The sequence below is a fragment of the Eumetopias jubatus genome, unplaced genomic scaffold (assembly GCF_037043125.1).
Source record: "Eumetopias jubatus isolate StellerSeaLion01/CBP00866 unplaced genomic scaffold, mEumJub1_p1.0 scaffold_5, whole genome shotgun sequence".
NCBI classification, from domain to species: domain Eukaryota; kingdom Metazoa; phylum Chordata; class Mammalia; order Carnivora; family Otariidae; genus Eumetopias; species Eumetopias jubatus.
The window spans coordinates 94,793,837-94,819,279 of NW_028274811.1; the positions used below are offsets into that span (position 1 = coordinate 94,793,837).

General features: G+C 45.4%; 1 protein-coding gene across 1 annotated transcript in view; it reads right to left on the reverse strand.

Annotated features, from left to right (window-relative positions):
- The window catches only part of DOCK2 (dedicator of cytokinesis 2), a 407,203-nt gene that overhangs the window by 43,082 nt on the left and 338,678 nt on the right, over positions 1–25,443 (reverse strand). The window contains exons 31-34 of the mRNA XM_028102762.2: positions 23,917–24,017; positions 23,760–23,818; positions 12,908–13,056; positions 3,834–3,919 (exon numbers count right to left, since the gene is read on the reverse strand). Of these exons, the coding sequence (XP_027958563.2) occupies positions 3,834–3,919; positions 12,908–13,056; positions 23,760–23,818; positions 23,917–24,017 (395 nt within the window). The remainder of the gene's footprint in view (positions 1–3,833; positions 3,920–12,907; positions 13,057–23,759; positions 23,819–23,916; positions 24,018–25,443) is intronic.

The following is a 25,443-nucleotide window of genomic DNA, read 5'->3' on the forward strand; positions in this document are numbered from 1 at the left end:
GGGCTAGGGCCTGAGATTCTGCATTTCTAAAAAGCTCCTGGATGATGCTAGTGTTATTGGTCCTTTGCAAAGCATGGGTTCAGAAGAACACAGTCTTGGCTTTCTCAGTTTCACTATTCTTTAGGCATAGGGTAAGAAGGCTGCTCATATGGTGAGATGGATTGGCAGATTGTTTGGAAATTACCCAGCTGTTCACCATCCACCATCCATCCATCCACTCAACAGATATTGTTCTAGGAACTAGGGATTCAGAAATCATTAAGACACTGACTTCTAGGAAATCACAGTGTAGCAGGGGAAGCAGATACAGAAATAAAAACTAACCATAGTATATAATACTACCATTTATTGAGTACTTCCTGTGTTCCAGATGCTGTGCAAACCCATTTTATTGGTTATCTTGTTCAATACTTACAAAATTTCCTTGAGTTGGGCATTATTAACATCATCAATTTATAGAGGAGGCATGAGGCCCACGGGTCCTGCCAAGGTCACCGAGCTGTTCCTCTCCTTTGAATCCACAATAGAGGACAAGTACAATGAAAAGGGGTCCTGGGAATCTCCAGGTGATGCAGATAATTCTTCACTCAATGGAAGGAGAGGTGGCAGAGCCCTTGCCAACCACTCCAGGTCTAAGCTCCTGCCTTGAGGGGCCTGGAGGGAGTTCACAGAGCCTTGAAATTGATTTGCATTCAGTGTGGGAGGCCTTCAGAGGGAGGAGCCCAGGCCCACTCTCTGTCAGTGCTGATGGAACTGGGTTTTCACTCATTCCTTTAAAAATGATGTATGCAGTACTACATATGACAGGTCCTCTTTCAGGTACTGAACTGGCTTGGGTGGGATCTTGGCCCTAGAACACATTCTCTGTCCCCTTCAGCTTTCCAGCTCCCTAGCCACTTCTAGAAAAATTCTCAGGCAGATGGCATACAGCAGAATAGCACGTCTAATTACTCCATTCAATGTGGGACCTTCACATTAAGACAGTTATGGACAAATGGGAGTGGGCTCTGAGGACAGTTCTGGGGGTAAGGAGGAGTGGGATGTTCTGTAAGGTTGTATAGCTTGTGTACTGCACAAGAGCCCATAAAGGCTGAAATTCAGCCCCACTCCATGCCCTAAGCCTTGTGCCTTAATGCAGGGCTATAGCTGCCCCAGGGAGGGAAGCCCTGCTCTATTCACAGAGGCACCATCATATTCCTAAGCCATGTACCCACAGGACTGTGTTTGCCCAGAGCAGGTCCTACACACCAGTGGAAGCCCTGAATGACGGGCTGAGAAGAAGGTCTGGAGGAATTGAGGATGACTAGCCTGGAGGAGATATGCCAGGTAGGTTCATGGTTTCAAATAACCACATCAGTATCTACCTGGAGAATAACAATAATAATAATAGCTAATATTTCCAGAGTACTTACTAGTTATCAGAAATTGTGCTAAGTACTTTACATGACTTCTCTTGCATAATCTCAATGAAAACTCTAAGAGCCGGATAGTATTTTTATCCCCAATTTGCAGATAAGGAAACTTGAGGCTCAGAAAGTTCAAAGGAAGAAGCAAGGACCTGGCCCCTGGACATTCTAATAGGACCTTGACTCCTCTGGTTGGGTTTGATTAGTTTTGTAGAAATCATTCACACCTCTATCTCAGGAGCAAAAATAATGAGCTACTTTTGATTTCCTCAACCTCTAAGGATTCCTTTTATAAATAATCACTCAGGAAGGATTAGAAAATCCTGTTGATCATTTGAAGACTGCCACAGAGCCCCATCCGCTTATAAAAATGGAAATTGCCAGCACTGTAAATGGTTTCACTTATGGTCATTATTTAGATTTTCCTTTTAGGAACTTTAAAATAAACATTGACTCAGGCAAAATGTCACTTTTTACCCTGCACAGTCAGTGTCGACACCCACCCGAGGGGCAGACAGTGGGTTTCTCCTTCCGGCTGAGCCACCTTTGGAATCCATGTGTTTAGTGAGGGCTGTGCACAGTGACAGAAGGGGGACAGGGCCCGCCGAGACAGTACTGCTGGGAATCTGCTCGGCCTAAGGAGCAGGGCAAGGAGGGTCACTGTGAGGGTTAAAGCAAGGCCTTTAGTCTTGCTTTTGTTATTAAAGTTGCAATATTCAAAAAGGATTGGGAAAAGAATCCAAAATCAGAGTTATATCAGAGAATCATACAAATCAGAGAATATACAACTAGGAAGAAATGAGCCACAGTCCTAAACCTTGGAGGAAGTCGTTCTGGGGGAAAGAGGACAACTGACATGGAGACAGGAACTGGGAATCAGGTGTCTGAACAAAGTAATTTACTAAGCTTTTACCTGCTGTGTGCCAGATGCTTTATAGTTACTCAGTCTTTAAAATAACCACAGGCTTATTCTTCCCATTTTATAGATGGAGATACTGAGGCTAAAGATGTGATTGGCCCAGAGTTATAGAGATGCTAGGTGTTAGGATCAGGGTTAAAACCCAATGTCTTTCTCCAAATATATACAATTGGTCAATATGCACATGAAAAAAATGCTTAACATCATTAGCCATCAAGGAAACGCCAATCAAAATGACAATATCACTTTCACAGCCACTAGGATGGCTCTAATTAGTAAGAGAGATATTAATAAGTGTTGGGTCGAATGTGGAAAAACTGGAACTCTCATACACAGCTGGTAGGAATGTGAGTGGTCCAGTACTTTGGAAAACAGTCTCATGGTTCCTCAAAAGGCCAGAGTTTACCAAATGACCCAGCAATTCCACTCCTAGGTTTATACCCAAGAGAACTGTAAGCGTATGTCCACACAAAAGTTTACACACAAATGTTCATAGCGTCACCATTCTTAATAGTGAAAAAGTAAAAACAGCCGAAATGTCCATTAATAGGTAAGTGAATAAACAAAATGGGGTGTCTAAACAGTGAAATATCAGTTAGCCACAAAAACGAATTAAGTGCTGACACCTGCTACAACATAGCTGACCCTTGGAAATACGCACCAAGGACTATATATTGATTCCATTTATATGAAATGTGCAGAATAGACAAATCCACAGGGACAGAATGTAGGGGTGATGATGGCTAAAAGACATGGGGTTTCTTTTGGGAGGGAACAAAACTGTTCTACAACTGATTGTGGTTATGATTGTATAGCTCTGCAAATACATTAAAAGCCATTGAATTGTACACATTTAGTGGGCTGTATAGTGTATAAATTATATCTCAATAAGATGTTAAATCAGTGTCCTGACTCCCAGTTCAGTGCTGACCACTGTGTACTGCCTCACTCAGGCCTGTGCCCCACAGTCAGGCAGAGCTGGTTCGGGTCCCAGCTTGTCCACCCAACCAGCTTGTTCTAGTTTCCTCAGACAAGACCCTCCCATGAGCCTCAGGGGCCAGCGCTGTGACCCGGGGATCAGAGAGTAAATGCAGCTAAACGAGGCAGTGCGCAGAGAGCATTTGGCATGGCATCCATGTGCTTCATGCGCTCCCTATATGTTGGTCATGATCAACATCTGTCTAAGATTAAAAGAGAAAAAAGGAAAAACTAGCAAGAATTATTCCACAGCAAAGAGGTAACGAAAGTGAACATTTTGGTGGATTGTTTTCCTCTTCCTAACACAGCAAAGTTTCTTTTTATCTGTCCCATTCCATCAATATCAAAGAAACAGCCACTCTAGGGAGAGATATTTGAGGTTTCTTTTAAAAGTGGAGTTTCTTCAATACCAGGAGCCACCAGATGGATCTCTAGGGGGAGGAGAGAGCCTCCGAAGGCCCTGGAGTTCTGAGCCCTCCAGCCTCCAGCCCACCCCCCGGCTCCTCCCGCTCACGGGGCGCTGAACTTACATTGACTCCAGCAGCTGCATGTATTGCTCATCTCCTCGGCCTCCTTCCACCTCATGGTCCAGCTTGAGGATGATTTCATTTTCAAACTGAGGAAATACGACATGGAAATCAATAATAACAATGTTAGGAGGCTGAATGTTGAAATTAGTCAATTTGTTATTTTAACCAAAGCTTTAGGGAGCACCTATCATTTCTAAGGGTCAGTACCAGGAAGGGGGAGTGCACACGGAACAGGATGTTATGCTTGCCTTTGGGGAGTTCCGCAGAGCACGGGGAAGAAAAGTAGATGGTAAGCACTGGAGAGAGAAGGAAGGAGGGAGTGGGAAGGGTGAGTGAAGGGGAAAGGGCATTTCGAGCAGAGGGCACAGTGTGTGCAAAGACATGGAGGTATGTGACAGAGCCCTGCATCTTCAGGGAATGGCATGGTGTCATGGACAGCTATCATTTCTGTCGGTCTGGCATACCTTTCTCCCTACTTTGGTGATCACACTGGTCGTGGTCCCAGTCTCCGGGATGCAGGTGAGCTGACCATGCCTTCCTAGCGCCAGGTACGGGCACGTGACCCAGGCCTAGCTCTTAATCAGTATCTTTCATCATCTAGACACTAAGATTAATAAAGGCTCAGGAACTCTTAGCAAGGAGTCTGTCTGCTCCACATGAAGATGGAAGGCTGTAAGCCTGAGGCTGCTGGAGATGACCACAATGAAAGAGTGTGCCTGGGAACGACACCAATATGGAGAAAAGCGGAAAGGGGGAGATGGAGAAACACTGAGCCCCTGAGCCCATCCATACTTGAAGCTGCCATTATTTGTATGAGCTGATGCCTCAGAGAATAAGGACTGGGGACAACTGTAATGGTCAGAGATCAGACTTGGTAAGTGACTTGAAAGTGAGCACATACCCACAGTCCCACCAAATCTTGTTACAGTGAAGACAGAGAGTGTTCTATTTCCCTACTTTCACCATCTAGAAGCATCTCACCCACTTCAGTTCATGGTTTTTTCAATATTTTAAAGGGCCATACTGGGTCCCTTTTCATGGCTGTAATGTAAAAACGGTTTGTACTGTTTTAATAACATGCCCTGATGAGTCCATCCACATCATGCAGTGCACTTCTCAATTTTCCCATTAAATAAGAAACTGGCATCTGGAGAAGGGAAGGAGGCCCTTGGCAAAGGTCACCAAGGTCAAGGCAGTCTTTGGGTGGGTACCCCTGGCTCCTCACCCAACCTTTCTATCCTCAGTCCTTAAAATATCTCCATGAGGTCTGGAGGTCATATTTACAGATGATCACTTTTTTTTTTTTTTTTGAAGAGAGAGAGAGAGAGCGTACACAAGCAGGGGGGAGGGGCAGAGGGAGAGGGAGAGAAAGAATCTCAAGCAGCCTCCACACCCAGCATGGAGCCTGATGTGGGGCTTGATCTCATGACCCTGATACCATGACTGAGCAGAAATTAAGAGTTGGACGCTTAACCGACGGAGCCACCCAGGTGCCCCAAGGAGGATCACTGTTAAATGTGAAAGTGCATGAGGAGCAGATAGCCCTGGACTGGCTCTACTTCAGTAAGTGTCAGGTATTAATAGGGCTCGGGGAATTTAAGTGGCTTGTCTAAAGTCTCAGATGAATGGCAGAGACCTTTTGGCAGGCTCTTTTCAGTGCACAAAGGATCAAGCCCAGTCTAGTTGGTTGGAGTCTTCAGGTGATTGAAGGCAGGGGCTGGAGTCACTCTTCCCTCAGTTCACATCTGTGGTGCCATTGTTCCCTCACTTTTGTGTACTGAGGGCCAAAGGAAATGACCAGAAGCCTACACAGCACAAATGAGAAAATTTTCTATGAGTTTCTACGTTTGGGGAAGATTTATGGAAAGAGATACATAAAACCTGGAAGATGGATAGGATTGTGATAAATATGAAGAGGAAGGGAATTCTAGGTAGGAGGCATGCCTAGTAGTGAGCAAAGGGTGGAGGTAGGAATGTAGAGAAAAATAAGGAAAGCTGTTCAGCAGGAGCAGAGTTCAAGAAAGAGAGAAAGGAAAAAGATTAGAATGAAGACCTAGATGGGGGCCAATATGACAAGGGTCTGGGCTGCCAGTCTGCACTTGAATATCATGGACCTTATATGATGCATTGTACTAAGCATCTTGTAGGCATAATATCATCCAGAGTCAAGGGTTGGCGCTATGTTGATTAGAGATGTCTACTAAAGCAAGCCTAGGGCAGGAAGAATACAGCTGAAGGACTACAAGCATGGGCTCTGATGTTAGACTGTCTGGAAGTCTAGACGTGTCTGCTCCATTCCCTCCACCATCTTGGGAAAGCTAGTAGGTCTTTCTAATCCTGTTTCAGAGTTTATATTAGGGGTCAGCAAACATTTTCTGTAAAGGGCCAGACTGCAAACATTTTAGGCTTTGCAGGTTGGACAGTCTTTGTCACAACTACTCAGCTCTGCTGCTGTAACACAAAAGCAACCATAGATAACACATAGACAAATCAGCATGGCTGTATTCCAATAAAACTTTATTTACAAAAACAGGTAGCAGGACAGATTTGGCCTATCAATATAATAGTAGTACCTACTGCCTGGGGGTAGTTAGGAGGGCTGGAGGAGATTTTATACATAAAGCACCAGGGGAAAGCATAAACTCACATATGCATCGGGTTTACTCGTCTGTTTATGATTACTGCTAATGTTATTGCTATTACTGCTGAATGTTACTGGAAAGCAGCTCTGGGGGAGAAAAAACAGCATTTTTTCTTGTCTGAGTTGTTCAATGCTAAATGTTGGCATGATTCCTCCTCATGTGATGAACTTGCCTTTAGAGCAGAGATGTGCATGGGGTAAATAAGCACTTGTCACGGGGTCACAAAAGAGCCTGCAGGGAAGGAAATTACAGGGTGCCAGGGCTTGTGCAAAGCTGGCTGATGCCATACCATGCCTGAGCCCTCCAGGGCAGGTCAGAGAGTGAGGGTTCAGTCAGGCACATCCCAGAGCAGACTGTGGCTCGTTTTGCTCCCCAGCAGGCACTGTGCTCTGGAGTGGCTATGAGCACAGCCATTGGCATCCAAGAGACTTAATTTGAGTCTTGCTTTGACTTTTTTCCCTACTATGTGACCTTGGGCAAGTTAATAAGCTTTCTGGGGCTCAATTTTCTCATCTATTACGTTGAGATTTAAAACAGCACCTACTTAGAGTGGTGCTGGGAGGAGTTAATGGGAAAACACATGAAAGGCTTAGCATGGCGCTTGGCACATAGTAAGTGCTCAATAATTGTTATCAATCATCATGACATTGTTGACATTGTCATTGTCAATAGCATCATAATCTCACTTAGTCTTTACAATAGCCAAGGGGGATGGTTATCATCATTCCTATTTTATAAAGAAGGAAACTGAGGGAAAGTGGAACCTTTGTCTTGGGTTTCAAAGGATGGATGGACTTGACCAGAGTAGGCCCAAGGGCGCAGCATTTGCTCCCAAACATACACTATGCTGTGCCACTGTGCAGAGCTTCTGGCTTCTCCAAATCAATTCCATTTTCATCCACAGCTACACAACTGTATCACATTGTTGACTCCTCCCCCATCCCTGCAAGGTGGGTATTCCTTAAGGAGCAGCTGCAGGCTACTTTCACAGTAGTCAATGCTACAGAGGCCCAATACAAATCTTAAAAAGCCCTAGTCAGAGAAAAGGAAGTGAACTCTAGGAGCCCAGCCCTCCTGGGTGGGCCTCCCTCTTCTAGCACAATGACTCATGCAGGCCTCACTTCTGCATCATGCCTTCCCTGCATTGCTTCTGCGGCCTCTCCTGACCGAGAACATCTTGGCTATTTTCATTATTTGTTTGCCTAGAATCCTGGAGGAGTGTGAAATTTAGGAAACAAGAGCTCTTCTTCAAAGGTATGATGTTAACTTTGACTTTGTATAGGAGGGGCAGAGATAGTGTGAAAGGCCAGGTTGGCAGAGAGATAGCAGGGATGGAATTGGCCTCAGTAAGTCAGACTATGGCCTCCTTTGTTAATGAAATGCTGGTTTTCTGGGGGTGGATGGAAGCAGACTTGGGGCAGCGTTGGGGAAGAGCTGGAGACAATAATGTCATGTAAGAAGGGAGCCAGGGCAGCTTCCTAATTTTCTTGGAGTTATCTTGTCCCTGCCTGCTCCAGATCATCCCCTGTAGAGCTCTGGTTTGGGAACCTATAATGGTATTATGATATTCATTTTACAGATAAAGAAACTGGGGCTGAAAGAGGTTAAATAACTTACCCAAATTTATCCAGCCCATAAGCAGCAAACCTATCTGACTCTAAAATACAATGTCCACAATACAGTAGGTGTCCAGTATATATTTACTGAATTGATTGCTCTTTTCCACATTATGTTCTAAGCCATTTGAATCACCACCTTACTCCATGCCAAGACTCAGTTTCAGTGGGATCTGCTAAACTGATATTTCTGTCCATTAATTCATTCACCAAGCAATTACTGACCTTGTGCTATGTTCTAGCTGCTGCTCTATGTGCTGCTATCAAATCCTATTACCTCTTCCATCTCTGAGAGAGGGATTTCCTCTGGAACCTCCTGCCGGCTACAGCTCAGACCCTCAGGCTGATTGTTCCACAGTCCCATTCTACGATCTGTATCATAGGTAACCACTCTTCTCTGTGCCCCAGGACTCCCACTCCTTCCCACCAACCTTCACCTAGAAACCCCAAAACCTCTCCCTCCACAAAGAATTGGCCTGGAAGACAGCTGGTCTACCCAGCCTCTGTGGATTACTCAAGCAATGGTCAGCTCCACTCATTACTCTACATTATGAAAGTATTCACTGGAATACTCCTCCCTGTGCCAAGGCTTTTCCTCTGAAATGCGGTAGGATGCAGGTTTGAATGCCTCCATTCATCCTGGGAACACTGACGTGGTTCCCACCACATTTATGACAGGCACTTGATAGGAGCTGGGAGTTCAGGAATGAGAGATTGGCTTCAGCTCTAAAAGAACCTCATGGTCTTGTGACAGACAGATCTATCAGTAGATTGTCATGCAATGTGGGACAAGTGATATGCCTGAGCTCCACGCAGGCAGGACAAGATGCATTTCACCCTGACCAGGCACGGCCATACCAGCCACAATGTGGCAACCCAAGGCTCCTTTTGCCGAAACTGCCCCGTCCATAGCCCCACCAAGGGAATTATGGAGTGTACCAGGGATGGGACACCCAGTCTGAGGCATAGGACAGAAACCCCTGAGATGGTCTTGGGTGAAGTGCTGTACTCATGAGGGATAAAGGTTATCAGTCAAACGCATCAGCTATCTTATTTGGGCTAGAGGAGAAGGCAGGGAAATCTGGCAATGGGGTTGCAAAAGAAACTCAGAGCAGAAAGAGAGATTGCCCCAGAGCCTTCTTTTCCCCACCCCACGCCCCCTGAAGTCCATCAGTGTCTAACCCCTTCCTGTCCTAGTTGCAGTCCTTGCACATCCTGCTTGAGCAAATCTGTCTTTTGCATCCATATGAACCATTGCCTCAGGAAGCACAAAGGGCTGTCTCAAAACGTGAGGCCTCAGCTGAAGTAGAATCTCTGAGTAGACTGGGTAGAATCTCTTCGGGTGAAGAAATCAAAGGAAAAGCCTGAGCAAAGGCAGGTCAGCAAGAGAACCACAAGATGTTGGGTACCAGGCCAGGGGCCATGGTGTGAACTGGGAGCAAGGGTCCTGCTAACCTGTACTCTTGGTTCCACTATTTCCTTTAAGAAACTCAATTTTTGGAAAGGTAAACCTGTCATCTTACAGGCACCTGGTTCTTAGCTGATAATTTTGGTATCATTCCCTAATGCTAGTTTGCAAGCAATGCCTCCTGGATTTCAGACCCCATTCCAGGGTTCACTCTGGATTTGGCCATCAGGGCTGCTTGGGGTTCATGAGGGATTGGCTTCCTTCTTTCCTGGGGACACCTTCCAGGGCTGCTTACTCTGAACCAAGGAGACATGCCTGGATCTGCTCATTCCATAGCTGAGCTCCCACCAAGCACACCAGCTGGTTTTTTCACGGAAAACTGCCCCATTAGTCAGCCTGATTGTCCTGTCTCTTTTGATACGGGAAAAATTAGGAGAAGCAATTGGGGAACATTATTACAAGGAACATAGCTTGGAGCGAGGAGTCTAAGGATGACCCCCATTCATGGAAAACTGGTGGGTAGATGTCATGGGGATGCCACAATAAGGAAATCCTTTAGGGCAAAAAAAAAAAAAAAAAAAAAATCATACCCAGGCAAGCCTCTGAAGGCTACTAAACACATGAGGACACTAACACAACTGTCAGATCATAATCCAGAAATGAAGGGCTTGCTTGTTTTTTAAATATGGCATACTATCAGGTACTTGGAGTGTTTCCTTTGCACACCTGCTCCCAGGACATCTCCTGAGCCAGCTGGTGCACACACCTCTGGAGGGAGTGCTGACCTGAGGGTAAGTGTGATGCCCTTCATCTCACATTGTGTGCCCTCTACATGTTACCAAGCTTCACACACTTCACTTCCCCCTTAAAAGGCAGCAGACTGCAAACTGCCTTTAAACACACACTCTGGGTTTCACCTTCCAGTCCCCCAGATCCCAACTGGTTGGATATGGTATCCTCCTCTATCTGACCTCCTGAACCTGATTTCTTTTCAGGCTCTTTGCCGAGGGGACAGCTGGTCACTAGCCTTTCTGGGACTAGAGAGCTGCTGCTAATTAATTCCTGGGCAGGAGAGTACCCTCTCACACTGGTATCATCAGAGCTAATTACAGATCTTCCTCAGTTTATAATGGGGTTATGTCCTGATAAACCCACTGCAAGTTGAAAATATAGTTAAGGTGAAAATGCATTTAAAATCCCTAACCTACTGAACATCATAGCTTAGCCCAGCCTACCTTAAACATGTTCAGGACACTTACATTGCCTATGGTTGGGCAAAATCATTTAATGCAAAACCTACTTTATAATACAATGTTGATTTTGAGGGTAAGGTTTTTTTTACTAAATGTGTATCACTTTCACACCATCGTAGAGTCAAAATATTGTAAATCAAACCATTGTAAGTTGAGGACCACCTGTAGCATCTTTTTCCCCTTAGAACAATATTTTTCCAAAGAGACTGGCAGAATGGCATAGCTAATTGATACTTCCTGCACAAATAAGTTTGGGAAATTGAGCAGGTCTGTTTACGGTGGAATGCCTCAGTGCTTTGACTATGTTAATGTGCACTGGAAATCTCCCAGAGGGGCTACCATATGTAGTGGCTTCCAAAGGTATTTAGCCTCGAAACCCGCTTCCCTAGAGCATTTGTTTGGATTAGTGCTCCATGGAACATATTTTGAGAAACCACTGCTGGAGAGAATGCCATGCATTCTTTTATTCAGCCAACATTTACTGTGATAATACCAGGGGCTGGATAATGTAGTAGGCACAGCATGGTTTGGGGACTTACAGTGACTTGTGTGTTGCAGTCTCTGCCCCATCTCTTTGTTGACGAATGACTTTGAGCAAGTGATTTTACCTCTCTAGGCTTCAATAATTTCATCTTTAAAATGGGCATGATAATGCTACCTAACTCATAGGGTTACAATAAATAAGATCATATGAACTAACATATGGAAAGTACTTATAGTGCCTGACACATAGTAAGCACCCAGCTCATGGCAGCCATTTCTGTCATCATCATCATCACTTTTATTAGATAAGGATGAGGAAGATGCAGAGAATACTCAGGAATGAGTATAAGGCAAGGCAATATATAATCATCATACCTCAGAGAGATAAAATGATGTAGGAATAGAGGGAAGGGTCTCTTAATGGACCCAGTTCTGCAATGGACTTTGCAGGATCAGTAGGGGTTTAGGTGTTGGCAGGCAGGACTGTGAACAGGGCAGAATAGTAGCAGGAAGGAGAAACACATGGAGGGAAGATGGTGACCGAGGCACCCCAATTCAGGTGAGCTGTGGGAATAGCTAGAGAACAGGTGGGGTGGGAAATGAGGTGGGGATAACAGCTGACAAGGCTGACTGAAGGCCAGAGCAAGGAGGGCCCTGGACACAGGCAGAAGGGTTTGGACGTTACTGGGTGGGGACTTGAGAACCAATAAGCAAGAAAGGGGTAAGATCTGTAGGGATTTTAAGGAAAGGCAGTTTGGAACCTGCTGCCTTTTAAGTACCTGTTTTAAGGGAAATTGTTTGGTGGCAGGAGATGGTCTAGAATGAGAGGCAGAAATCCTGGGGGAGGAGGAGGAAGAGCCCGTTAGGCGTAAAACCAGGTGGGAAGGTGTAGCAGAGAGGACAGGGGGTCAAGATCCGAGGGAACCACTAAGGCAGCCTGACAAGACTTAAACACCAACCTTCCTGAACTGGACGAAACTACTGAACACTGCCAGGAACCTCTTGTGGAAACGGGTGCCTACTGCACTGTCAGAAGCTTCTGTAGTGACGGGGTCGAGAGAGTGGTCCTTGTTCTTCAAGCTTGACGGGACTTTTCAATGAAAATACTTGGCCAGAGACACCTGTGCTTCATGCAAGGCGCTCACTCCCTCCATGCTGGGGAAAGCTTCCTATTGCCATGGCAGCTCCACAGGTCTCTCCTGGGCAACTGACGCCATCCGCTGTCAATTTTGACTCATGGCTGAGTATGACTCCTGGTAGGGTCAGCTCTTTCTAGACAATATCGATCTTCCAGGTTGTCCCAGAATAGAAAGTGCTGGACAGAGGCAGGCGCAAGATGGGGGCGGGTGGGAGCGGTGGGCTCTTTGGACACACCCTGAGGGAACTCCTAGGTAGGGAAGTAGGGTACTTGTACTATAGAGAAAGGGACCAAGCTGATCCACAGCAAGAAGGTGCATTTTAATCTTGGCCTTGGGCAGGAAAGCATGATAGAATGGTGACCAAATCCGATCTGCCAGGTCATCCTGGGCACATGAATAATGTTCCTATCCTACCGTCAAGCCCCTGAATGAAGCCCAGGCAGATGGAACGAGGATATCATTATAGGGAAATGGGCTAGGGATTAGGGAGGATGGCATGAGTTTCCAGCCTTATTTTTTTTTTTTTTTTTTACCTTTTTGAAATCCCCACTCCTTTGATATTCACACAGCATCATGTCGAAGAAGATAGGTATAGTGGCTTTCCGGAGCTCGGCCTCAGGGATAAGTGTCATCTCTAATATAGGTCCCACCATGCCTGGGATGAAGCAGATTTTGTTCTGGCCTGTAAGAGAAGAGGAACAGGGACACATAAAACATGCACAGATCCTCCTCAGACCAAGCCTGGGGAAAGAAAAAAAAAGGGAGGCATAATAGTAGAAATAATAGTTAACACTTATATAGTTGTTTACAGGAGCCAGGCACCATTTTGAACGCTTTCCATATATTAACTCCTGTAAGAGGTTCATGCATCATCCAGAATGAGCTGTTATTAAGGATAATAACATGGGTACGTGTAAAGCACATCACTGTTTACAAGGGTTTTCACCTGCATGGTCTCCTTGGCAAATGGAGCCCTGACAGATTATGTTAGTGATGGCAAATCACAGAGATATTTGAAATTATGCCTGCTCATATCACAAACCATGTTTCTGAGACTGGAGAACATGCTTTTAGCAACTGTCTCATGAAACAAGAAAAGCAAAATTTGCTGCTAAGAATCTGCTATAATAGTAGGGCCAGTGGAATCCCTCCCCTTGAGGGAACTGTACGGCCAATGGAATGATGGATGGCAAGGCATTCCCACAACCCTCCCCTGGCTCTTGGCATTCTAGCTATGCTGGCCTGCTTCCAGTGTCACAAACTCACTTTGTGTCCTCCACTGCCAGGCCTACGCACACACTGCTCCTTTGTTGATAATAGTTTTTTTTTTTTTCCCTGTCTGTGCCCCAATACCCCCACTGTCACTTGGATTCCCCTGGATGGGTCCCGGGGGATATGTTGAGAAAGCCCCCAGCACATGCCCCCCAACCCCAGCGAGTTCAGAACCCCTGCACTGGCTTTTTGTGTTGGGCCTTCTCATCCAACTTTGCAATGATGGCTTCATTGTGGAATAATATGATAAATGTCTGCCTGCCCCATTTCATGAGAGTGTGAAACAATGTCTGTTCTCACCTTCGTATCTGTGGCACTGAGGATAGGACATTTAGATGTTCAATAAATGTCTATTGAATGAAGAAATAAATTTGTCTAGCTCCTACACTCACTGGCTAAATGACTTGGATATGCATCTTATAAAAATGCAATAGCAACACCCACTTGTTGAGAAGACCATGTGAAAATACACCTGTGTGTTACTTAGCACAGAGCCTGGAAGAATCAGCACCCAGGGGCATGGCTAGTGTGGCCCAGTGGTTAAGGGCACCGATCCTGGAGCTAGATGACCTGAATTCGTAAACTGACTCCACCATCAACTAGCTATGTGATGTTGGACAAGCTGATTTTACCACTTGGGGCCTCAGTGTCCTCACTTGTAACATGAGAGAATAATAGTATTTATTTGATAGGGTCATTGTGGAGAATACATGGATGATTATTTCCCAAGCACCCAGGACTGTGCTTGCCACATGGCATACTTGACACAATGTTAGCTATTGCTCTTCTGATGTTTGACCAGAATGGACCACTGAGGGCAGCCTTGTTAAGCAGAACCAAGCAGACTCTTGAGAATACACACAGGAGATGTGGCAGAGAAGAGGCACGAAGAGGGGCACTTGGGAGTTGCAGGGACTTCCTGGGAGTAAGGGCAAGCATATCCACATAGCCCTATCACCGAAGCTGACACCCAGCTGTTTCATCAGCAGCTGTCTCTTTCTTCTGAGTCTCAGAGCCTGAGAATCCCATCCGGGTTTTCTCCATTGTTAGGACAAACACTGGGGGTCTTAACCTGGGGCAGAGAGCTTCTGGGGGTGCAGAAACTCAGGTGGCATGGTGTACAGCCTGGTGCTGTTGCTTTCAATTAAAGCTCAGAAAAGGAGCCGGGAGGAAAGGCAGCAAGAAAATGAATTTTCATTCAGTCTAAATGAGGCTTAATGTTCAAGCATTTCCCCAGAATTCAGATAAAAAATGCATCATCCTCAGACTATCTTCAGTTAGTGAGAATGAAGTGATGAAGTCAGGCAGAGAGTTGAGTGAAATATAAAGACACTCTTCCAGGATATCCGCTTCATTATATGATGCATTTGGATTACACTTGAGCTTCAAGCCTTCTCTTTGGCCCAAATAGAAAAGAAAAATTTTTTTTTTTTTACTTTCTAGCAGGTTTATAGTAATTGTTAATCTAGGTTTTTTATTTTGTCCTTCAAGATCCTTTAAACCCACAGTGGGGTTTTAAAATTCAAAGTCAATTGCAATAGTAAGTAGAAAGTAAATGGGAAACTGTCAGATAAGCCACCATGGAATGGAGAAATTGCTTATGCAACAAACGCCTTTAGAATACTGGAGGGCATTGGCTCTGATAAGGATATATTTAAGATGGTTTAAAATAAAGAGCGGACATGCTGTAGACATGGGATTTCTTAAGATACTTTTGACCTGCATTCTTTGCAGTAAGTTGAAGAGATGTTTGGAAGAATAGGGAAAATGGAGAGAGATGCTGATCTCTAAATACAGTGTGAGCTGAATGCCCCTTACAATGCTTCATGAAGAAATTTTACTCATTTACATCAAAAATGGAATTTCAGCTCATTGGATTTTGTGTTCAAATAATCTGAATGTGCATGTATGTGTGTCTTTATATACATAGACACGTGTGCATGCGCACACACAGAACATATTTGTAGCTAATTGAATTCAAACTCATTTGGGGAAAAATAAATCCTCATTCAAGAGACACACCTGCTGCTGTATTCAAAAAAGGCAAGGCAAGGAGTCAGTAAGAGGGTCTTTTTTCATATAATGGAGGCTGAATCTCACTGAGAACAGATACCAATTAGAAAAGGCTTTTAAAGTGCCAATAAGCCAGCAGGATAAATCCAAATGCCAAATTCCACAGGCTTTGGGAAAGGCTCTGGTGGTAATGGGAGCGCAGAGAAGAGCTTCGGTGTGTGGGTGGAAAGGAGTCCTGTGTGTTCCTTGGCCTGGGTTTCTAATCTGTACAATGGCTTCATCTATCACACCTTTCAGGAGGAGACTGTGAGACTGAATGCAAAGGGTATAAGGGCACTAAGAAGATGACCTGGCATAAAAGGAAGAGGGAGTTAAGGGAGGTGGGAGGGAAGGAGGAAGGAAGGAGACCCTCCCTGTGAGCCTGCTGAGAGGGGTGGAACATGTCACTGACCTTGAGAGGCTGATAGGGACAGAAGGGGCACTCCTTCGGAGAGTATATGGCTCTCTAAAGGTGGGCACAGATTCTGAAATGAACAGGGAGGAGGACAAGTTATGACCTCCTGGATTTTAGAGTCCCCCATCCTTCTGGGGACTCTGAAGTAAAGCTGGGCTGAAACAGAAAGATCATTCATTCAGTTCAAAAGGGGAAGGAAGAACCCAGATCTCTGCTGCTCTGACTCAGGCTTGGAGAAGCTCCTTTCTGACACCGTTCCGAGACAGGCAGTCTGTTTGCTCCTCATCATCCAGCATGTGCCCGGCTCCAGATCCCTTCCAGGCCTGTAGAACCGCTGAGCCCTACAACCTGGATTGGGTCCCACTGCTGCCACCCCATGGCTGTGTGGCTTTGTCATTTAACCTCCCCGAGCCTCTGTTATCTCATCGGTAAAATGGAGGCAAAAGTAATCCCTGCCTGGTAGGATTGTTGAGAAGCTTAGAAGAGTTAATATAAACAAAGGGCTCTGCAGAGGGTCTGGCTCATTAGAAAGGCTCAGGAAGTACTGATGGTGATTGCGGTGATTGTGGTGATGATGGTGAGTACGATCAGCTCAGCCTCTTCTGGATTCTGAAAGAAGCAACAGGCAGACATGTTCCAGCTCATGGAGCTCCCTGGAGCTCTTCATGGAACTTTTTAGGCCTGTGAGTTTATTTGTTCACCTCCAGAGTAAAGAGCAGGCATGGGGAGAGAGTCAGGACAGATTTATCTTCTCTCCCATGGCGGACACTCACGACCCTCCTGACTGTTCTCTATCCTATCTAGATATTTTATAATCTGTCCTCAAAGTTGTTTGAAAAACCCCAATCTGACCATGCTGATCCACAGTTTACAATCCTTCCATGGATTCTGCTGTTTTGGGGACCCAGCTTCGCAGGCCCATTTGGTTCCATGCTCCCACTCCATGACCCATTTCTTCCTCTTGCATGCCTGCCCTCCCTCCATGGCCTGCCCCTCCTCCTCCGGCCTGCATATGTGCCCTCCCCTGGCCACCATGCTCCCCCCTCCCTCTCCTTGACTCCATTTCCACGATGGACCCTACACCCACCTGCCGTCACAAATAAATCCCATTCATTCGCCAATGTCATTCGACTGAATATGGAAGGTACAGGCACATGTATCTTTGCAGCACTTGAGGTTAGTCCCAGTGGAGATGTGCTGTGAGTATGAAAAGCCCACTAGATTTCAAAGAATGAGTTCTGGGAAACTAAAAACGAAACTAATTTATCTCAATGTTTTGTATTGATTACATGTTGAAATGACAAGATTTTGGAATATGGGGTTAAATAAAATATATTGTAATATTAATCTCACTACTTCTTTTTACTTTAAAAAAACTGTGGACATCGGAGCATTCACATTGAGATAGGTGGCTCACATTCCAGTCCCACAGGACAGTATTGCTCTGGAGTAAGGTTCTTCACTCTTCCTCATCTAGGCCATCCTGGGCTCACTCAGGAGGCAGGAGTCCTTTGTAGACTTCCCCGGTGCTACAAGCTTCTGCTCTACAGATATTTCCCCTTTGACCACAATGAAACAGGTTTGCAATTAGTAGGTTACTATTCAGTGCAATGACCACAAATCCATGAGGTTAAGCGCTATATCTCTAACCTGTTTCCAGTTGTAGCCCCAGCCTCAGGCACAGTGCCTGTCATGTAGAAGGTACTTTTACTAGTTTCCTGTTGTTGCTGTTGTAAATCACCATAAACTTAGTGGCTTAACACAGTACAAATTTCTTATCTTATACTTCTGGAGGTTAGAAGTCTGAAATGGGTTTCATTGACCTAAGATCAAGGTGTGAGCAGGGCTGAGTTCCTTTTGGAGGGTCTCAGGGCAGAAACTATGTGCTTTCCTTTTTCAGCTCCTAGAGGCCACCTACATTCCTTGGCTCCTGCTCTCTTCCTCCACCTTCAAAGCCAGCAGTGCATCTTCTTCAAATCCCTCTCTGACTCCCCTGTCTTCTTTTATTCATTTCTAAGACCCCTGTAGTTGCAGTGGGTCCACCTGGATAGTCCAGGATACTCTCACCATCTTCAAGATTCTTAATCATGTCTGAAAAGTCCACTTTGTAAAGTAATAGATCCACAGGTACTAGGGATTAGGACATGGACTTCTTTGGGGAAATGTTATTGGGTCTACCGCAGTGCTCAACATTTGTTGTTAATCGAATGAATCAATAATCGAATGGCTGGCTGGCTGGCTGGCTGGCTGGATGTCTCTGTAATCCCATTTTCTGTTTCTTGCCAGTAGCTTCTTCCCAACCCCAAGAAGCCATGCTTAGTGCAGGCTGGTTGCTCTCCTGGAACACCTGTCCTTTCCCCTCTTCCTTTCAGTCTGGACATAGGCCAACCTGGGGTCTCGTTCAAGAGCCATTTGCCCCAGTGGAGCATCCGTATTGTCCTCATCTACCTCCCATTTACCTCAAGTCTTCAGTCTCCACCACACATTTCATGTTAAAGAACACACTCTTAGTTTGTTCTATTCTCAGAACCAAATGGTGGCTCTTCCTGGCAAGGCAGGGACCATGCCTTATCCTTCCCCAACTCTCCTACCCTTCCCTGGAGCTTAGTGCTGAGCTGGGCACTCCATAGATGCTAAAAAAAGTAAAGGCCCAGTTGCTCTCACAGCTTTGCCAGGAGTGACCTCCCTACATACAAGGCCATGATGCCAGTCGCTAGAATTTGTCTTTCTTTCCCACAAAGACTCTTAACACAGCAGCCTGACGTTAACCTAAGTGAATGTGGAATGGTTAAGTGCAGTCATTTTGGCAAAATGTGCATTGCTTCACTCCAAGCAGAAATCAAATGTTATGATGTTACACTATCAGGAAAAGTACAATCCTTTTGGCATGGTCCGAAAATCCAAAAACCCAATGGTATTAACCCTTTAGTGCCCTGGTCCTAGTAACAAGATGTGGTCCTTCTCTCCGTCAATACCTCCCCGCATGTACCCTCTCTCACGAAAGCGCACACACATACACACACACACACACACAGGCATGCACACACATATTTGTCTAGGCTTTTCTCTGAAGAACATTGAATAATCTTCAAGTCTGAGATTATCTTTGCAAAGAGCTATCTTATAATCATAGGATTGCTCAAATCTTTCCTGATGAGAAGAAGTTGATGATACCAATGATCATGGTGATGACGCCCTGATTGCTTTGGGCATTAAAACAAAATATAAAAGGTTAACATGCATTATGATTTACTCATTATCCATAGTCTCTGAAAAACAGTTTGCTGTTTCACACTCTTTGAAAATAATTTGCATATTCTGAAAAGAAATATTAGTAAGAACATTTGGACTTAGGATCAAGAGACAGGTTCTTTCACCTCAACTGAGTCACTGATTTGTTGTTGACCTTGAATATCCTTATGCCTCTCTGGGCCTCAGTGAGCTCACCTATAAAATGGGGGGAGGGTTGAATTAGATGACATACCAGTTAGGGATGTAACAGGCATCTGATTACCATGGCTACATTGAGTAAGTTCTGCTTTAGCTTTCTCCCTTAACAAGGAGTCTAAGGATGGTCAGTCTAGAGCTACTTTTCTGTCTTTATTGTACAACTTTTATCTTTATAGCTCCAAAATGGCTATTGCACCTTCAGGCAGCTCGTTGTTTTCCAGAAAGGAAGATGGGGGAGGACTATGGGCAAAACATGTGTTGTGTTCACTGAATTTGTCCCTTTCCCTTTAGTTTTAACTGGACAACATGGATTTCCTGAAACCCCAACGAGTTTGTTTCTGCTGATTCTCTTTGGACAGAGGTGGGTCACATGGCCATCACCTGCTACAAGACACTGTTAACTGAGCAAATTATGTCATGAAAAACAAATAATAATAAACCAGGATTCAGTTAATCAGGAAGAAGGAAAGAATGGCGATTGTGTGGGCTCTCAGCTGTGCCTGCCACAAATGGCTTCTAAGTTTCACTTGGTCTTAGATATTCCATGGACTGTACTTTAAAACCTATCATTACCCACTACATTCGTCTCTACTGTATACAGTGCTTGGTCCTGGTTTGGATTAGCAGGTTAACTTCATTAGCACACTAGGAGAAAGCACGCTAATGCCAAGATCTAGTAGAACACAAGATGGGGTGGGGATGGGGAATTACCCATTCACTCTACCTCCTCTGTCTGTTCTCTTATCCCTGAAGGAGACAGGCAAGGAGACAGGCAAGGAGAAGGCAGCTATGCAACTAATAAGCAACAGGAAAATCCCTTCAGGCTGATATACTTTCCTCTTTCTGGAAGTCCAGGCCAAGGGGTGAGGAGGGTGCCCATCTTTGCAAAAGCATCCTTTACTTCTTGTTCCACGCAGTGGACATCTGTGACTTTGACCTCTCTACAACTCCATAAACCTCTTACTTTGGGAAACTCTACCTCCTTCAATGGATGTAGGCTTGGTGGGACCATCAGTGGAGGAAGGCCAATAGAATCATGTCCCCTGGAGACAAGAACTTTAAGCAGGATGATGCAGGAATGGACTATGCTAAAGGCAAAGTTATGCCACCTGCCTTGGATCCTAGAGTGGCTCGGGCCCTGTCCTTCATAGCCTGGTTTTCCTTGCCCTTCTGATAAGTACCTTCTCTGATTAAGGCAGGCATAGTCAGTTTCTCTTTCTTGAACTCCAAACCCTAACAAGTACCTCTTTCAATTGCCTTTATTCATCCTACAGGTATTCGCAAACAGGGAGGATTCTATGATGTTTTAGGACAGATACCCAGGCCAGGGTCCTTGCCCTGAATCTGCTCCTGAAGCACTATAGGACCTTGTACATCCCTCTTCACTTCTCTGTGTCTCAGTTTCCTCTTTTGTAAAATGGTGGGTTGGACTAGACCTGTCAGAGGTGCTTCAGGATTTCTCCCCAGAAAATCCTCAGGGGTCTACATGGGGAGCTCAGGGGTGGCCCATTATAACGGGCTCTGGGTCCCCCACCCCACTTCATTTAGAATAGCTCGGCTTTCAACCGATTTATGTATTGAGCATGAGATTCTTTTTTTATTGGCCCTTAGCTAAAAATAAACATTTGAAAAATTCTGGACAATATGATCTCTAAAGGGCCCTTCCAGCTCTGATGTTCTGTGATTCTAAGCAGGTGGAATATTTGGTAACATCTTTTCATTCATCAGCATAATTGGGAATGCAGGAACGTCTGCCAAAACATAATCTATATCTAAATAAAATCTTCTGTGTGCAAAACAACGGCAATGAAGGACATTCTGGAAAGAGCAGGCTGTGTGGAAGAATTAGAGACAAACAAAGCACAGATCGCTGCTTTGCAATCCTGGCAATGCCTGGGCTGTAGGTGTGGGAAAGTCCACCCCAGCTGTATCTTGTCTTTGCTGTCATAAAGCAAAGAGTGCAAACTCCTACGCAAACTGAATCTGGGCCCCATGCTTTATGGGGCATATTCAATGCTTTAAAACTTCCAATTAGTTATCGTCAATATTCAGAAACTGGAAATACATTTAAAAATTGTGTTTCTTGGCTTCTTTTGAAAAACTGGAAGATGAGACATCATCAGCCTTGCATTCAAATGGGACAGCAATCGACCAGATGAGGACAGCAGCTGCCCCTTCTAGCTGGGGCACATTTGCTTCACGTTGTTCCAGGCCCGGCTACTTCTTCCCACACTCCTGACCCTGAGGCCGTGTGCCAACTACCAGGTAGGTCTGCACTTGCGCCATGCTTTTTTGTTTTTTTTCCTATTGAAGAGTAATGGTAAATGACACATAAAATATTTTTTATATCCCTGTCCTTATCCAAAGTGGAGAAATAAAAGACAGACTGAGGAAGGCGTGCTCTTCTAGAAAAAGAGAACAGAGACAGTATTTCTTTACAGAAGTGGTTGTCAAATAGGGGTCGTTTTGCACATTCCTCTCCCCCTCCCCAGGGACATTTGGCAATGCCTGGAGACTTTTTTGGTTGTCACAACTAGGGAGGTTGCCGTTGGCATCTAGTGGGTACAGGTCAGGGATACTATTAAATATCCTGCAGTGCATAGGGCACCCCCACAACAAAGAACCATCCAACTCCAAATGTTGACAGGACCCTGCTTTACGGATGTCTGTGGGTTTAACATGCCCCAGCCCCTTCCCTCTTTGACATTACCTGCCTGGGCCCTGCCCTTCAGACACTAGTGATACAGGCCTGGTGTTGATGATGAAAGAGCCGGAATAGGAAAAGTAAGCTCTGTCCTGATGGGGCAAGGGGGAAAACAATGACAAAAATTCTGACCTGGGCGTGGCCTCCATGGCTTCACTCTCCTAGTTTTTGCTCTTAGGAAACTCATAAGCACCCTGGGAGAAGGTGCTATTTCCCCCAGATTATGCCCAGTGTCACTCTGTCCCCTTGCTTTGGACCTCATAGCTTGTAAATGACAGGATAAGGCCCAAGGCAGGATGTCGCAGTCGGTTCTGGGCCTGGTTGCCCGGCTCTCCCTTTGATTTTGTAAAGCAATCCATAGCCCTCCTGCTACCAGTGTGTGCTCTCAACCTGAGTCTGGTGCTGCCAGTGAGCACAGAGCAGCGACGGATAGTCTGTCTGCTGTGCTTCCCCTGCAGCAAATGGACCTTGATGGAAAGGGCAAGAAACTGCTGTCCAGGAAATCCAAAGAGAACTGAAAGATACTAAGAAGACTGGGAAAGCAAGAAACAAAGTCAGGAGAGGTCATTTAGATTGAACCCCTAAAATAAGCACAATCCCTGTAAGTGGCTCCCCTGAAGAGGGTCACTGTCCAAGCCCAGGGCAGACACAAACTGGAGATGAAAATACCTCGTTACTTATAACTCTGCATCAGTCCATCCGTCTATCCATTCATCTTTTCAGCACATATTTATGGAGCAGGACTTAGGCCTTGAGCAAGGTGTGTGGCCCTTATCCTCTCGAGACCCAAACCAAGCTCTGGGCCTTGCAGCTGTTTGATCTCAAGCAAGTTACTTCCCTCTCTGAGTTTCCTGATCAATAAAAGGAGGGGGAGTTTTTCCATCTTGTAGGAGGTGATGTGAGGTGATGCCTTAGTGCAGGCCTAACTCAGATGCTCAGTAAACATCTCCCAGATTCCAGTTCCCCTTCCTTCCTCCCAGGGGTACCACACAGTTCACCCATGATTTCCGTAGCTCGCCGAGACAGGGGTGGCCTCTGAGGTCACCTGCCAGCTCACATCGCTTCACAAAAGACCCTCGTCTTCCACAGAACCAATTCTCCTCTGTGAGGTTGGAGGGTCATGTGTAGATCACCATGTCATCGACGAAGCTGGAGGCAGAGTGGCCCACCAATCAGCAGGAAGTGTGCATGTGATGTGTGAGGATAGAAGTTCCTATAGCAGCCCTGCCCTTCCTCCTTTCTATAAATTCCAATTTGACTTCTTAAGCCCTCAGAGGCACCAAGCAGAAGCAGACCCAGTTTGGGGGGGGGGACGTGGGGATGGGCATTCTCTCTCATCAGGCACTTATCAAGGACCCGGGATACACACACAGTGATAAACGGTTATTTCAAGCTCCCACCACTGAAACCCCTGTGGCCCTCCAACAGATGGTCTTCAAGAAGGAGCCTGGCATGTGCAGATGTGTCTGTCTAGATGCATGTGCCTACTCACCCAGCTTGTACCACATATCACGGATGGAGAAGCCAATTAGCCGTCTCATGTCCCCGTACCTAGGAGAAACAACACATGTCATCTGCTTCAGGCTCCGTCTCCATCTCTGAAATTCTCATGAAACCCCCACTTCAGGAGACCCAAAGAGGCAACCTACTTATTCAAGATTTTGTTGTATTTGGCGTGCGAGAACTGCTCCAGCTGTAGAGAGTCCTGAGTGATAAAAGCCACCGCCAGATGAAAATAGTTGTTCCATAGCTGTAAATGAAGGAAGAAAGAACAGTTATGGCAAGGGTCTGCAGTGGGAAAGTGAATTAAATGCTGGGCAATGTGAATAATTTATGAAGATGGCAGAAGATAGTGACAGAACCCGTTGCATTCTGTGCACTGCAATTTTCGAACTGGCACTGACTCTGAAATGAACTTCCTGGCCAAAGCAAGGACAATGGATGGATTTCTCTAGGCGTTGACCACGTCCCCTCTCTGATGACAGGGCAAGGAGAGGGATTTTAGGGCTGCTTTGAAAAAATTGCTTCATTTTATGTTTTGAAAGACAAATAACTCACCCGAGCTGAGTGCCCTAGTAGAATTAGAGGTTGATGAGGGTTATGTATTTCAGGGATCCTCAACCTCTCTGGAAGTCCTCCTTAATCCACCTAACAGCTCACAGGACCAGCCTGCAACCCATTCTGTCTTAGAATATTTTGCCTTCTCCTTCCCCTTAGTTCAGTGATTTCAAAGTATGGCCCCAGACCAGCAGCATCAGCATCACCTGGGAACCAGTTAGTAATGCAAATTCTCTGCCCCTCACCCAGCCCTACTGAATCAGGCCCCAGAAAGCTGGATGTTTACAAGCACTCTGGATAACTGTGATGCTCGTTGGAGTTCAAGAATCTCTGAGGGCCTAGTTTATATGTAGACTTACTGTAATTTTAACACTTACATGATCACTTGGTGCTAAATGCAAGGGTTAATACTAAACACCACTCCACTGGCTTGTGGTGAAATAGAGCCAACAAAGGGTTCAGCACATGGCAAGTGCTCCAAAAGATGAGATGCAGTGATGGTGATATTGATACAAACTACAGCACCTGAGAAAAGCAGCTTCGGGGAACCCATCTGCAAAAGGGGCGTTATATGCACTGCAGAGGGCCGTAGTAAAGATGCCATGAACTGATACATGTAAAGGGCATGATTCTCTGTAAGAGCTCAAAAGCACTTGTTAGCCATATTGTTCTTTTCATTAATCTAGTGATTCCTTTGGTACCAGAGCAAATAGTACAACCTGGCCCCTTGAGTGCTCAGGGCTATTATTACAAGATGCCAAGACCCTACAAGGAACAGATGGGGGAGAGCTTTGTTGGACAAAGCTCATCCACTTTCAGCCCCCCTCATCACTGACAAGAGGAAGGGTAACACTAGCTAAAGAAATCACTCACCATTGAGACCTTCATCCTTAACTCAAAGACGTTCACTGGAGGTTTCAGTTGGCCAAGACTAAGTAAAAGGCAGTTCTACCCTTGACAACATCATTACTGCTGCCCAGAGTATTACTTTCAAATGGTCTTGTGGTTCCAGTTTCAGAAAGAAGAAAACAAGTACTTCACTTTTTACCATGGTCCAGGTACTCTCCCATATATCCCTCCTTTCATCTCTCAAAACTTAGTAGCTATCATTTGTCCCA